The 13912-nt window shown below is 40.7% G+C and overlaps 1 protein-coding gene across 10 annotated transcripts in view; it reads right to left on the bottom strand.

The window, feature by feature from the left end:
* The window catches only part of ANKHD1 (ankyrin repeat and KH domain containing 1), a 120731-nt gene extending 107151 nt beyond the window's left edge, over positions 1–13580 (bottom strand). For 5 of the 10 annotated variants that reach the window (XM_061189690.1, XM_061189691.1, XM_061189687.1 and 2 more), the window contains exon 1: positions 13153–13578. In XM_061189690.1, coding sequence (XP_061045673.1) covers positions 13153–13437 — 285 coding nt within the window. In that variant the 5' untranslated portion in view covers positions 13438–13578. Of the gene's footprint in view, positions 1–13152 lie in introns of all 10 variants that reach the window. The other 5 variants (XM_061189683.1, XM_061189684.1, XM_061189685.1 and 2 more) reach the window with 2 other exon arrangements.
* Between the last annotated feature and the right edge of the window lie 332 nt (positions 13581–13912).

Raw genomic sequence — 13912 nt, 5'->3', positions numbered from 1 at the left:
AGTCAACTGATTTTTGAAAAGGGTGTCAAGACAATTTAATGGAGAAAGAAATATCTTTCAACAAATGGTGCTGGGACAATTGGATATCCACATTCAAAAGAATGAGGTTAGATCTCTACCTCACATCTTATATAAAATCTCAAAATGGATCAAAGACCTAAATGTAAGAGCTGAAAGTATAAAACTCTTAGAAAAAAAGAAGAAAACAGGTGTAAATCTTCATAACCTTGGATTATGCAATGGTCTCTTAGACATGACACCAAATGCACAAGCAACAAAAGAAAAAATAGTTAAATATAAAAATTGGGCCCAACCAAAATTTAAAATTTAATGGCACAGGACTTCCCTGGTGGTGCAGTGGTTAAGAATCTGCCTGCCAATGCAGGGTACATGGATTCGAGCCCTGGTCCAGGAAGATCCCACATGCCGCAGAGCAACTAAGCCCACGCGCCACAACTACTGAGCCTCCGCTCTAGAGCCCGCAAGCCACAACTACCGAGCCCGTGTGCCACAACTACTGAAGCCCGCACGCCTAGAGCCCATGCTCCGCAACGAGAAGCCACTGCAATGAGAAGCCCACACACCGCAACGAAGAGTAGCCCTTGCTCACTGCAACTAGAGAAAGCCCGTGTGCAGCAATGAAGAACCAACACAGCCAAAAATAAATAAATAATTTATTAAAAAACTTAAAAAAATAAAATTTAATGGCACAATCAAGAAAGTGAAAAGATGGCCCACAGAAAGGGAGAAAATATTTCCAAATCATGTATCTGATAAGGGACTGGTATCCAGAATACATGTTTTTTCCTAAAAACAAACAACAAACATGATTCAACAATAAAAAGACAACCCAACCAAGAAATGGGAGAAAGATCTGAATAAACATTTCTCCAAAGACATACAGATGGACAACAAGCACATGAAAAGATGCTCAACTTCATTAGTCATTGGGGAAATGCAAATCAGAGTCACAATGAGGTAAAACTCCAAGGGCTTCCCTGGTGGTGCAGTGGTTAAGAACACGCCTGCCAGTGCAGGGGGCACGGGTTCGAGCCCTGGTCTGGGAACAGCGCACATGCTGCAGAGCAGCTAAGCCCGCGAGCCACAACTACTGAGCCTGCGCTCTAGAGCCCACAAGCCACAACTACTGAGCCCACGTGCCACAACTACTGAAGCCCGCACACCTAGAGCCCATGCTCTGCAACAAGAGAAGCCACCACAATGAGAAGCCTGCGCACTGCAACGAAGAGTAGCCCCCGCTCGCCGCAACTAGAGAAATCCCACACACAGCAACAAAGACCCAAGGCAGCCAAAAATAAATAAATAAATAAATTTATTTTTAAAAAAACCAAAAACAAAAAACAACCAAAAACTCCATACCCACTAGCATGGCTATTTAAAAAAAAAATGTTAGCAAGGATGTGGAAAAATTGGAACCTTCATACACTGCTGGGAATGTAAAATCAGGCAGTTGCTACAGAAAACAGCCTGGTGGTTTCTCAGAAAATAAAACAGAGTTATAATATGATCAAGGTTTCACTCCAAGGTATACACTCAAGGGAACTGAAAAGATATCGTCATAAAAAACTTGTACACAAATGTTCATAGTATCATTATTTACAATAGTCAAAATGTGGAAATAATCCAAATATCATCAACCAATGAACAAAATGTGGTATATCCACAAAACATATTATTCCAATTTAGTACTGATACATGATACAACATGTAGAAATCTTGAAAACAATATACTAAGTGAAAGAAGTGAGGCACAAAAGATCACATATTGTATGATTCCATTTATATGAAATGCCCAGACTAGGCAAATCCAGTGAGACAGAAAATAGTGATTACCAAAGGCTGCAGGGACAGCAGAATGGAAAATGCCTGCTAATGGTACAAGGTTTTGTTTGGGGGTGATGAAAATTTTTTTAAATAGATAACGGTGAAGGTTGCACAACTTTTTGAATGTGTTAAAAAACCACTGAATTGTACAATTTAAAGAGTGAATTCTATATTATGTGAATTCTATTTCAATTTTTTTAACTTTGGGAATTTGAATTTGAAAAATACTTTGGAAATTTATTAAATTTCCTATTTTGATAAATACACTGTGGTTATGTAAGAGAATGCCTTTGTTGTTAGGGAAGATACACTAAAGAATTTATGGGTAAAAGAGACAGGATGTATGCAGTCTACTTTCAAATGATTCAGAAAATAAATTACTTGTTTGTGGAGAGAGAGAGGAATGGGACAAAATGAACAAAATTGGTCTGTCTAGATAAAGGATATATGGGAGGAGTTCTTTGTACTATTCTTGCAACTTTCCAGTAAGTTTGAAATTATATCAAAATAAAATGTAGCTAAAAAAAGAGAGACTGTATCCAATATAATTGGACTACTGCCCCTTTGGGGATTTGCTCTTTGATAATGACAGTCTGTGTCACATATGTTACTGAATTTATCAACTGTACAATTTTTAAAAGGCCAAAATAGAAATGTAGAGATTTAGCAGAATAGGTAAACACCAGGAGAAAATCAATTAGAAGCTGATAAGTGCTGGAAGTACTTTCAAAGTGTACCACTCAAAGTATCAACTGACACGGCCAAACCTTTACTTTCTGACTCAGATTTCATAAAATGCCTATGTGAAAACTTTTAAATTCTACATCATTAAAGAAAATACTACAGGTTCATTTATCTAGACTTAATACCAGATTGAGACAATTTTTCCAAAATGGAACTCATCCCATCTCTAGTGATAAAAAGGATAAAAAGTATTCTTCCTAGCATTTAATCAACATATGAAGCATCATGATCAATCACAAATTAGTCAATATGAGGACAAACAGGGAAAAAATAACGATTATATTACAGAAACATCTACTTAGGGACTTCCCTGGTGTTCAGTGGTTAAGACTTCACCTTCCAATGAAGGGGATGCGGGTTCGATACCTGGTCAGGGAGCTAAGATCCCACGTGTCTCGTGGCCAAAAAACCAAAGCATAAAACAGAAGCAATATGGTAACAAATCCAATAAAGACTTAAAAAAAAAGAAAGAAAAAAGAAACATCTACTTAGAGCACAGTATTCCATGTGAACTGGGTTAAATGGCTTCAGGGAGGACATCAGTGAGCGCTCAGTCTCTTCCTGTCATAGAAGCTTTCAAATGTTTTGTCAGTCTCAAGCTTTTTGACTTGCTAATATCTACGGTGGTGAAACAATTATGTAAGATTTGTATTCAAACTTGTTCTCATAAAGCAATCTATAGAGTCAATGCAATCCCTATCAAAATCCCACAGCATTTTTTACAGAAATACAAAGACCCATCCTAAAATTCACGTGGAATCTCAAGGAACCCTGGCTAGTCAAACAATCTTGAAAAAGAAGAACAGAGTTGGAGGATTAATACTGCTTGACTTCAAAACTTACTACTAAAGCTACAGTAATAAAAACAGTGAGATACTAGCATAAAGTCAGACATATAGACCAATGGAATAGAACAGAGAGCCCAGAAAAAACCCTCCCATATATGATCAATTAATTTCAACCAAGATACCAAGACCATTCAATGGAGAAATTACAGTGTTTTCAACAAGTGGTGCTGGAAAAACTGGATATCCACAAGCTAAAGAATGAAGTTAGACGCTGACCTTACACCAAAAACAAAAGTTAACTCAAAACGGCTCAAAGACCTAAATGTAAGAGCTAAAAGGATAAAATTCTTAGAAGAAAACATTGGGAAAAAATCTTCATGACATAGGATTTGGCAACAACTTTATGGATATGAAACCAAAAGCACAGACAATAAAAGAAAAAACCAGATAAACTGAACTTCATCTAAACTAAAACCTTTTAAGCACGAAAGGACAACAGAGTAAAAAAGGTAACCAATGGAATGTGAGAAAATATGTGCAAATTATACATATTATACATATGATAGGGATTAATATACAAAGAACTCGTACAATTAAACAATGAAAAAACAACCCAATTAAAAATGGGCAAAGGGGGAATTCCCTGGTGGTCCAGTGGTTAGGACTTGGTGCTTTCACTGCAGGGGCCCAGGTTCAATCCCTGATCAGGGAACTAAGATCCCACAAGCTGGGCAGTGCGGCCAAAAAAGAGGCAAAGGATTTGAATAGACATCTCTCCAAAGACGATACACAAATGGCCAATAAGCACATGAAAAAGATGTTCAACATCATCACCACACCCATTAGGATGGCTATTCTCAAAAACAGAAAACAAGTATTGGCTAGAATATGGAGAAATCAGAATCCTTGTGCTTTGCCAGTGGGAATGTAAAATGGTACGGCTGCTATGGAAAACAGTATGGTGGTTCCTCAAAAAATTAAAAATAGAATTAACAGATGATCCAGCAATCCCACTTCTGGGTATGTACCAGAAAAGCAGCAAAAGCAGGGACTTGAACAGGTATTTATACACCTATGTTCACAGCAGCATATTCACACCAGCCAAAAGGCAGAGAAGCAATCCAAGGGTCCATCAACAGATGAATGAATAAACAAAATATGGTATACACATACAATAGAATAGTATTCAGCTAAGTGTCACACATGCTGCAAACATGGATGAACCTTGAAGGCATTATGCTAAGTAAAATAAGCCAGTCACAAAAAGTAGAAAAACTGTATGATTTCACTTGAGATACTTAGAGTAGTCAAAATCATAGAGAAAGAAAGCAGAACTGTGGTTGCTAACGGGCTGGAGAAGGGAGGACAGGGCATTACTGTTTAATGGGTACAAAGTTTCAGTTTTGGAAGATGAAAAAGTTCTGGAGATGGCTGGTGGTGATGGTTGCACAACAATGTGAATGTACTTAAAACCACTTTAAAATGGTTAAAATGGTAAATTCTGGACTTCCCCAGCGGTCCAGTGGTTAAGACTTTGCACTTCCACTGCAGGGGGCGAGGGTTCAATCCCTTGTCGGGGAACTAAGATCCCACATGCCACATGGCATGGCCAAAAAAAACAGGTAAATTTTATGTTATGTATATTTTAACACAATTTTAAAAAATGGTTAAAATGGTAAATTTTGTTATCCTTGTTTCACCACAATTAAAAAAAATTGTTCTCAACCTAACTGTCCTCATTACAAAGCATCAAAACTTGACAATTTAATAAACTGTTCTCCTGTTCAACTCTCTGGTTCTTGGGGCTAATCCCTGGGAGTGTACTTGCCTTTTTCTTTTCAAAATTGCAAACTTACGCAGTGAATCAAACCACTAGGATACAGTGGGATATCTACTTTAAAAAAACAAACAAACAAACAAACTCTTTCTACTAATGAAAACATCATCCATTAAGGGAAAAACTTTGTGAGAACAGAAGGATGTATAGGGGAGGAAGAGCAGAGTGTGTTCTTTGACAAACTGTTGCTAAATCTCAGCTTATCAAATAAAAAAAAGCTTTATATACAACTTTACTTTCCTCCTGGTTTAGGTAAAGTTGACCAGAAAAAAGGTAAACCAGTCAATCATCATAAGGCAAATGATCTTTATTCATAGGAACCATACACTGTAAGTAACTACCAATAGAATAGCACACAGATTTTAATTTTCACAAATTAAAACCAATGTTTCCCATAGTGGCAAAGGTGCAAAGTTGGGTGTATGCCTTCCTATGTTGGTACTTCTAATATTTCTTAATTCTCTTAAAATGAATAATAATAAGACCTAAACTTTCCGAGTTTAAGTGCAATTACAAAATTACCTTAAAGTAGTGTTCCTCCAATACTCAATGGCACACCTTTGACTGCCTTCTTCTTTTTTTTTTTTAATAATTTTTTAAAAATTTATTTATTTATTTTTATTTTTGGCTGCCTTGGGTCTTTGTTGCTGCACGCGGGCTTTTCTCTAGTTGCCGCGAGCGGGGGCTACTCTTCCTTGCGGTTCGTGGGCTTCTCATTGGGTGGCTTCTCTTGTTGCAGAGCACGGGCTCTAGGCGTGTGGGCTTCAGTAGTTGTCGCACTCGGGCTCAGTAGTTGTGGCTCGCGGACTCTGGAGTGCAGGCTCAGTAGTTGTGGCACACAGGCTTAGTTGCTCCGCAGCATGTGGGATCTTCCCGGACCAGGGCTCGGACCCGTGTCCCCTGCACTGGCAGGCGGATTCTTAACCACTGCGCCACCAGGGAAGTCCCTGACTGCCTTCTTAATATATTGATTGATCTACATGGCAGTCACCAATTTCATAATATAAAAGTTTTCCAACAGGGTCAACTACGGATTAAATGCTAGTTTGAGAAGGCATTTCCTAAGCAACTAATTAAATTCATGCATCAGCAGAGAAACAGTCAGCAGGACAATACAGCAGTTAAGATAACTATAATGGGAGTCACATAACCTACTTTCTACTATAAATTAGCTGTGTGATCCTGAGCAAGTCATTCAGATCAATGGTTCCCAGACTGCTGAGGCTTTACCCAGAGTCCTAACATGAACTTTCCAATTTGCTATTTTGTCAAACACGGATATTTAAAAAATTAATTTCATAACAGTTGGAAGGGCATTATCTCAAAATAGAAACAAGTGAGAGGACTTCCCTGGTGGCGCAGTGGTTAAGAATCCACCTGTCAATGCAGGGGACACAGGTTCGAGCCCTGGTCCAGGAAGATCCCACATGCCGTGGAGCAACAAAGCCCCTGCGCCACAACTACTGAGCCTGTGCTCTAGAGCCCGCAAGCCACAACTACTAAGCCCATGTGCCACAACTACTAAGCCCATGTGCCACAACTACTGAAGCCCGCACACCTAGAGCCCGTGCTCCCTAACAAAGACAAGCCACTGCAATGAGAGGCACGTGAAATGCAACGAAGAGCAGCCCCCGCTGGCCTCAACTAAAGAAAGCCCGCGCACAGCAACGAAGACCAAACGCCGGCAAAAATAAATAAATAAAATAAATAAATTTTTTAAAATCATTGTTATAAAAAAAAGAAAAAAGTGGGAAAAGACAGCTTTATGAGAAATTCACTGCATTATCCTTACTTTTCTCATTTCACTATAGATCTATGAAAACTTCAATAGGGATTAAGCAAGCATTTATTGGAGACACAGCATTGGCAACCAAAAACTTTGCCTAGTTCTTAATCAGAAGAAGCAAAATAGCAGCATGAGCTCTGGATTCAAATCCTAGCTTTACCACTTACTAGCTGTATAACATTTTAACCATTTTTTTGTTTTTTGTTTTTTGGATTCATCATTTCTCTGAACCTACACTTATGCATCTATAAAAATGTAGATAATACCTACTTCAAAGGGGTGTTGAGTGATTAAACAAAATAACCAAAATATATAGTATGGTACTGGAATATAATAAGCATTCAATGAATGGTAGCAGTTACCTAAAAATGAGATGAAATAGGATTATCACCAGGATTCTATGACTTTGTAGACAAGCAACAGGAGAGGAAAATTGTAAATAATAAGGTCCAAGAAGATAGATATATTGGAACAGTTCATTTATAGTGGATTGAAAAAAAAAAAGAAAAAGAAAGAAAAGAATTTATTTTATTTCTTAAAACTTTGGTTCTGTAGGAAGGTAAATTTGGGCAAAAAAAAAAAAAGTAGACACCTCATTTCTTTTCTTTTTACTTGCCAACTCAAGACTAATACTTTTTAAAAACTGCTATTTTATTTATCTTAACTCTCATTGAATCAGAAGGCCAGAATTGATTTTCAGAGGTCATCACTGTACTACCAGATAGGCTCAGAAAAGAATGTGCTTAAACTCATCTCCAATGCTACATTCTTAACATGTTTTATCACTTTTGATTAGATAAAAAGTCTAAACTCTTCTCAAATTCACCATTTAAAAATCTCACATGAATAGTATGTTATCTTTTGTATAACAATGGGGAAAATAAAACTACATATCTGTATTTCCGTAAAGAAATTCTGAAAGGACATTAAGACATTAAAAGTGTAAAGGGCAGGGGACTTCCTGGTGGTGCACTGGTTAAGAATCCGCCTGCCAATGCAGGCGACAGGGGTTTGAGTCCTGGTCCGGGAAGATCCCACATGCCGCGGAGCAACTAAGCCCATGCGCCACAACTACTGAGCCTGCACTCTAAAGCCCGTGAGCCACAGCTACCGAGCCCACGAGCCACAACTACTGAAGCTCATGTGCCTAGAACCTGTGCTCTGCAACGAGAAGCCACTGCAATGAGAAGCCAGCGCACCGCAACGAAGAGTAACCCCGCTCTCTGCAACTAGTGAAAGCCCGTGCGCGGCAACAAAGACTCAACGCAGCCAAAAATAAATAAATAAATAAAAATTTAAAACTGTAAAGGGCAGGATCCTTGGGAGCAGGAGTAAGGTCAAGACTTTTTACTGTATCTGCCTTTATATTAGTCTTATGAACTGTACAAATGTAAATCACCTATGAAAATGTACTAAATAATAACCAAAAGAAAACCTCTACATACTTCGAGTTTCACAAAAAGGTTTTCCTCTACCCATACCTAATCAACTCTGTTTCGACCCACCATTCATATAACCATACTCACCAACGAATCGTTTTATGTAAAGTCTTAAGGCTTTATAGAATGAAACTTGTGCAAGGCTGATGCTCATGCAATATAAAAAATTGTTACAGGGGCTTCCCTGGTGGCGCACTGGTTGAGAGTCCGCCTGCCACTGCAGGGGACACAGGTTCGAGCCCTGGTCCGGGAAGATTCCACATGCCGCGGAGCAACTAAGCCCGGGCGCCACAACTACTGAGCCTGCATTCTAGAGCCTGTGAACCACAACTACTGAGCCCATGTGCCACAATTACTGAAGCCTGCGTGCCTGGAGCCCAAGCTCTGCAACGGGAGAGCCCACCGCAATGAAGGGCCTGTGCACTGCAGCAAAGAGTGGCTCCTGCTCACCACAACTAGAGAGAGCCCGCTCGCTTCAGTGAAGACCCAACGCAGCCAAAAATAAAATAAATTAAATAAATAAATTTAAAAAAATTGTTACAGTAATAACATGTAATTTTTCCTTCAATCGACATTTTCACATCTCCAAAATTTGCTCACTAGAATGCAAAGGTATATTTCCTATTTTATCACTACTGATGATAATTTATGGAGTAAAGCCTTTCTACCTTGAACAAAGTCCCCATAAAGGATTTTTAGAAATTCATTTTCATGGACAATAAATGAATTTTTCAAAAACAATATAGCATTTTAAGTTTCCTAAAATTATATATTTACCATGGAAAATTTATAACATTAAACCTGTCCGGGGCTTCCCTGGTAGCACAGTGATTAAGAATACGCCTGCCAATGCAGGGGACACGGGTTCGAGCTCTGATCCGGGAAGATCCCACATGTCACGGAGCAACTAAGCCCGCCTGCCGCAACTACTGAAGCCTGCGCGCCTAGAGCCCATGCTCCGCAACAAGAGAAGAATGAGAAGCCCGCACACCGCAACGAGGAGTAGAACCTGCTCAACACAACTAGAGAAAGCCCCCGCAGCAACGAAGACCCAACACAGCCAAAAATAAATAAATAAAATATAATAAAATAAATTTAAAAAAAAACAAAACATCTGTCCGTACCCTCTTTCAATTTCTCTCTTGTTCAGGTTATAAGCATAAGCCCTGAGATGCTATTAAAAGCAGTGACTCACCTTGTTTACCTGAACTTTGAATACAGAGTATTCATGACAAAATTGCTATCCCAGATAAGAGTGGGCCTCTAGACCAGTGGTTCTCAACCAGGGGTGATTTTGCCCCCCAAGACATTTGGCTTTGTCTAAGGACATTTTTAGCTGTCACAACTGGGTGGGTTTTACTGGCATCTAGTGAGTAAACGCCAGGGAGGCTGCTAAAGCACAGGAGAGCCCCTCACAACAAAGTATTATCTGGCCCCAAATGTCGATATGTTGCTGTTGAGAAACTTTGCTCTATCTAGATAGTAGGTCATAAGTAACCCTAAAGGAAATGATCCATCTCCTATTAGAGAAAATCAGAATGGACCCTCTGTATGGCCTGTGCTTTTGACTCTTTAACATAATCTTCAGGAAAAAAAAAAAAATCCCTACAAAGCTTTTGCTATAATTTGCTATAAAATGTTGTACACAATTTCCATGTGCTTTTACCTAATTGTAAATATAGCACCTGTCTCAAGATAAGAAAAAATCCTCAGCAATGTTTTCTAATTGGATATCTATCTTTTAAGTGTGTATATGAACATGTATACATATACATATAGGCCTATATAGGCCTGGAAATTTTTCTAAAATAAAAATTTCAATACTGGTTATCTCTGAAGAGTGGGATTTGAAGGGTCAAATTTCAATACTGGTTATCTCTGAAGAGTGGGATTTGAAGGGTCAGTACGGGTGAGGAGAACTTTTACTTTTCATCTTATATCTACTATCTACACTGTTGAACTTTTTTACCATAGGACTATATTACTTTTATAATTTTAAAAGGAAGATGTCACACACATATACATACAGTATATGCATACATTAAGACAAAAAATTAAAGATCATAAACCTCACCAAAATCCTTTCTTTAGGAATTTTATTTTCCTTTTACCTTACTTAAAAAAAAAAAATTACAAATCTAAAGTTAACATTTAAAAATAGATTTTTAAAGAATTTTCAACCTGACTTCTATTCTGAAAAATGGGTACATTTCAAAAGAATCCAATGCAAGTTCTGACTCTTCTATTCAAGGACTTGGACAGCTAAGGAACATGCTCAGCATGCCTGAAGAAATACAGAACAGGTATTCACCCCACTGTTTAAAACAACAAGAACCAAAGACCCCAAATGGTGACATTCCCTAAGCTAGCACAATTCTAATATAAAAAATTTACAAAAAGATCCAAGCCCCTTCTTCAAACTAAAAGGTGTTTTGACTTAGCCAGCAAGGGAAAGCACCTTGTTTTTTCTCAGCTGTAGGCTCTGATAATGAATAGAAAAGAGGTCCTTAAAGTATCTACATTTCTGTATACCAAATGTATAGAATTTCAACTAACTCTAGAGCAAATGCACTAGGCCTCCACATTTCTTACTCATTTCTCACCTAGTCCTGCCCCATTCAGGGAACAAGACAAACTTCACTCTCAAACTACAAACCAACCCATCTCTCTGAATGTCTACATTCTAAATATTTGGTTCTAAAACATCTAGGTATGATGAAAATAAAGATTCTATTATTATTCATCAAATGCCAGTTAGGTGAGTGTTTTTTGAAGAATATTATTTATGGTCTTTTCACACTGGAAATTCAAAGTTAATAATATGGGAGAAGACACTCATCTTGTCAGAGAGAAAAGACAATCCAAGAAATTTGCTTGGGAAAAAAAGGTCATTTCACTCACAAAGGTATAGACTATATCCTACCACACAAACTATACAACAGACACTAGATATTCCAGGAATTTCTTCTCCATGTGATATGGATGCGTGAACAAGCCTCACATAAATGGTTATTTCAAAAGCTCATTTACCCAGATATAACACATGAGCCCATAGAGTTAGAGATTCATAACTTCGGAAGCTCACTAGCCCTCTACCTCTGAAGAAATTTAAGAATACTACTTAAGTAAAAACAAGTGTGTGATGTTTCATCTCATCAATGACAATTATGCAAAAATGGTCCAGAAAATCAAGGACATCATCCTTCTATCACATTCAGACCAAAGCAAACCTTTTCAGTCTCTCTTAGAAGTTTCAAAGAAAAATGGACTCTAATCTTTAGAGCCTAAAGATATTCCCACTTTATTTCCTAGGTAAAAGGTAAATGTGTTCTAGGTTCATCTCTCATCAATTTTCATTCAAAGTCTAAATGAAAGCCTTCCACAAGCCCAGGAGTGGAAGTGCTCCAGAGAGTCTCTCCGTAACTGCCTACTCAAATAAAATCCTGTCCCACCTTGGCTTAGAAGTTATTTCTCTTATAGTGAAATTCAAAGATACAGATATTCAAGGAACTATCTCCTTTACAACCCACACAGTTTTTTCCAAAGCAAAATACTGGGGTTAGAATACACTAAGGTTTTAAATCTAAAGGAATTCCTGTTCAGACCAAGAATGGTAAGACTGTGCACTAAATGTATTCTACAACCCACAAATGCAGTGTCTCCTTATTCCTCTCAAATACAAAAGCCAGGATAGTTGTACATATATAGAAATCCCTGTACTTTAAGACCAACACTGGAGGTTAAAACGTCATAGCGGATGAACCAGGCACCTTAGAACCAAAATAGAATACTCTGAGCACTTAGAACAATAGTCATCACAAGACAGTACTATAACCAAGCCAAAATCAAGGGAAAAAAGTGCAGATATAAAATATCTCCTTTTGCCCTAGAGCCCAAAAGTTGATGCCTACCATTCTAGGTTGCCTAGACCTAAAAAGGCCCAGTATACACCTAAGAGCTAAAAGAAACTAAGGGCCTGATAACAAATTTCCCTCACTGCAAAAGGTGTCCATACAGGGCCTCATCTTCTCCAAGCCTAAAAGTCTCCAGAGTTCAGCTATCCAGCTGTTGCGAAGCTCAAAGATGCACTGGAACTTTCTTTTCCTGTCTAACTTCACACAAAGTTCCAGGCTCAAGACCCACGTGATTTTTCAGCGCAAAAGCAGAGAGCTCACCTGTCTCAAACTATAGAGGGGAATTAAGACCCTTCCTTAAACACACAAGTAAGGTATAAGGCAAACAATGTCCAACCCTGCAACTCTAAGGAGAGACACAGTACAGTGGCAATGCTCTTTAGGCAAGCCAGCTCTATCTCTCTGTCTCTGTCTCACTCTCCCTCTCTCACCCTGACCCTCTGTCTCGCTCTCTCAGTACCAAGGGCAGGGACTCTGGCAAGACCCCGCCCCCCCATCTCCAAAGCGGGGTGGGCGGGAGGTGCCCGAGGAGTCCTGGTTCCCGCGCGAAGCTCAGAGACCAAAGGATTCCCTATTGTGGCTCTATGGATGGTGACGGGAAGCAGTCCGGCTCAAGCCGCGGGCTGAAGAGTAAACCGAGGGCGCACTAGGCCCGCACCGCTGCCACTGCCGCCATGGAGCCGATCGCTGTCAGAGAACGACTCCGCCTGGGCAGCGGGAGGGTGGCCCCGGCCCTGCGCCGGCCCAGAGAGAATTCGTGCCTCAAGCTGTGTGGGAGGCGGGGGTCCCCAAGCCGTACCTCGGACACCTCGTCCTCGTCGCTACCAGAGGCACCACCCCCGGTCCTCAGGACGGCAGCCGCCAACTTGAAATCCAGCGCCGCGTCCCCTCCGCTCGCACCGCTGCCGCCGCCACCGACCCCCGGAGCCGGCCCGGCCTCCCCAAAGAGTCTCACGGTGCGGATTCCCAGTCCGACCCCTCCCGGCGGAGGCGGCTCCGAGGCCCCGGCTGGGGCGGATCGCGGAGCCACTGAGTCCAGGTCCTCCTCAAAGGAGGTGCCGCCGCCTCCGCCGTCGGTCAGCATGGTTCTCACGCGGAGCCGGAGACGCTGCCGAGTCACTCGCGGCCGCGGCCACCGCCGCCGCCAATCCCGGGAACGAGAGGACCAGCAGGAGGAAGAAGCGTCTCCTTCCCCCCCGTCCCAGCAGCGCCACTAACTTCTCACTGCCTAACCTGCTGCCTCCCGCCCCCACACTCGCCACTGGCTGCAGCTCCCCAGCGGCTGCAGATCATTGGCCAAGGCGAGCCGTCCCTCAGACTCTTCGTCACGCGCCGCTCCCTGGCTCGCGGCCCCCAAGCTGCTTTGACCCGCGCAGGCCTAGGCGGTTGCGAACACCCGCCTCCTATTCCCCACGTGCCGACTTCCGGTCTTTTTCTATGTCTATTGGCCAGTCTCTCTGACTATCGCGTCACGACCTTAAAGTGGATTAGTTGGCCTTGTGGTCAGTCATAGTGACCCCTGACAATGGGAAACTTCATTGGCGACAGAAAGTGTCGGT

Source organism: Eubalaena glacialis, chromosome 4 (genome assembly GCF_028564815.1).
Source record: "Eubalaena glacialis isolate mEubGla1 chromosome 4, mEubGla1.1.hap2.+ XY, whole genome shotgun sequence".
Taxonomy (NCBI): Eukaryota; Metazoa; Chordata; class Mammalia; order Artiodactyla; family Balaenidae; genus Eubalaena; species Eubalaena glacialis.
The sequence above is the reverse complement of the archived record's forward strand: the minus strand, read 5'-3'. Positions and strand labels throughout refer to the sequence as shown.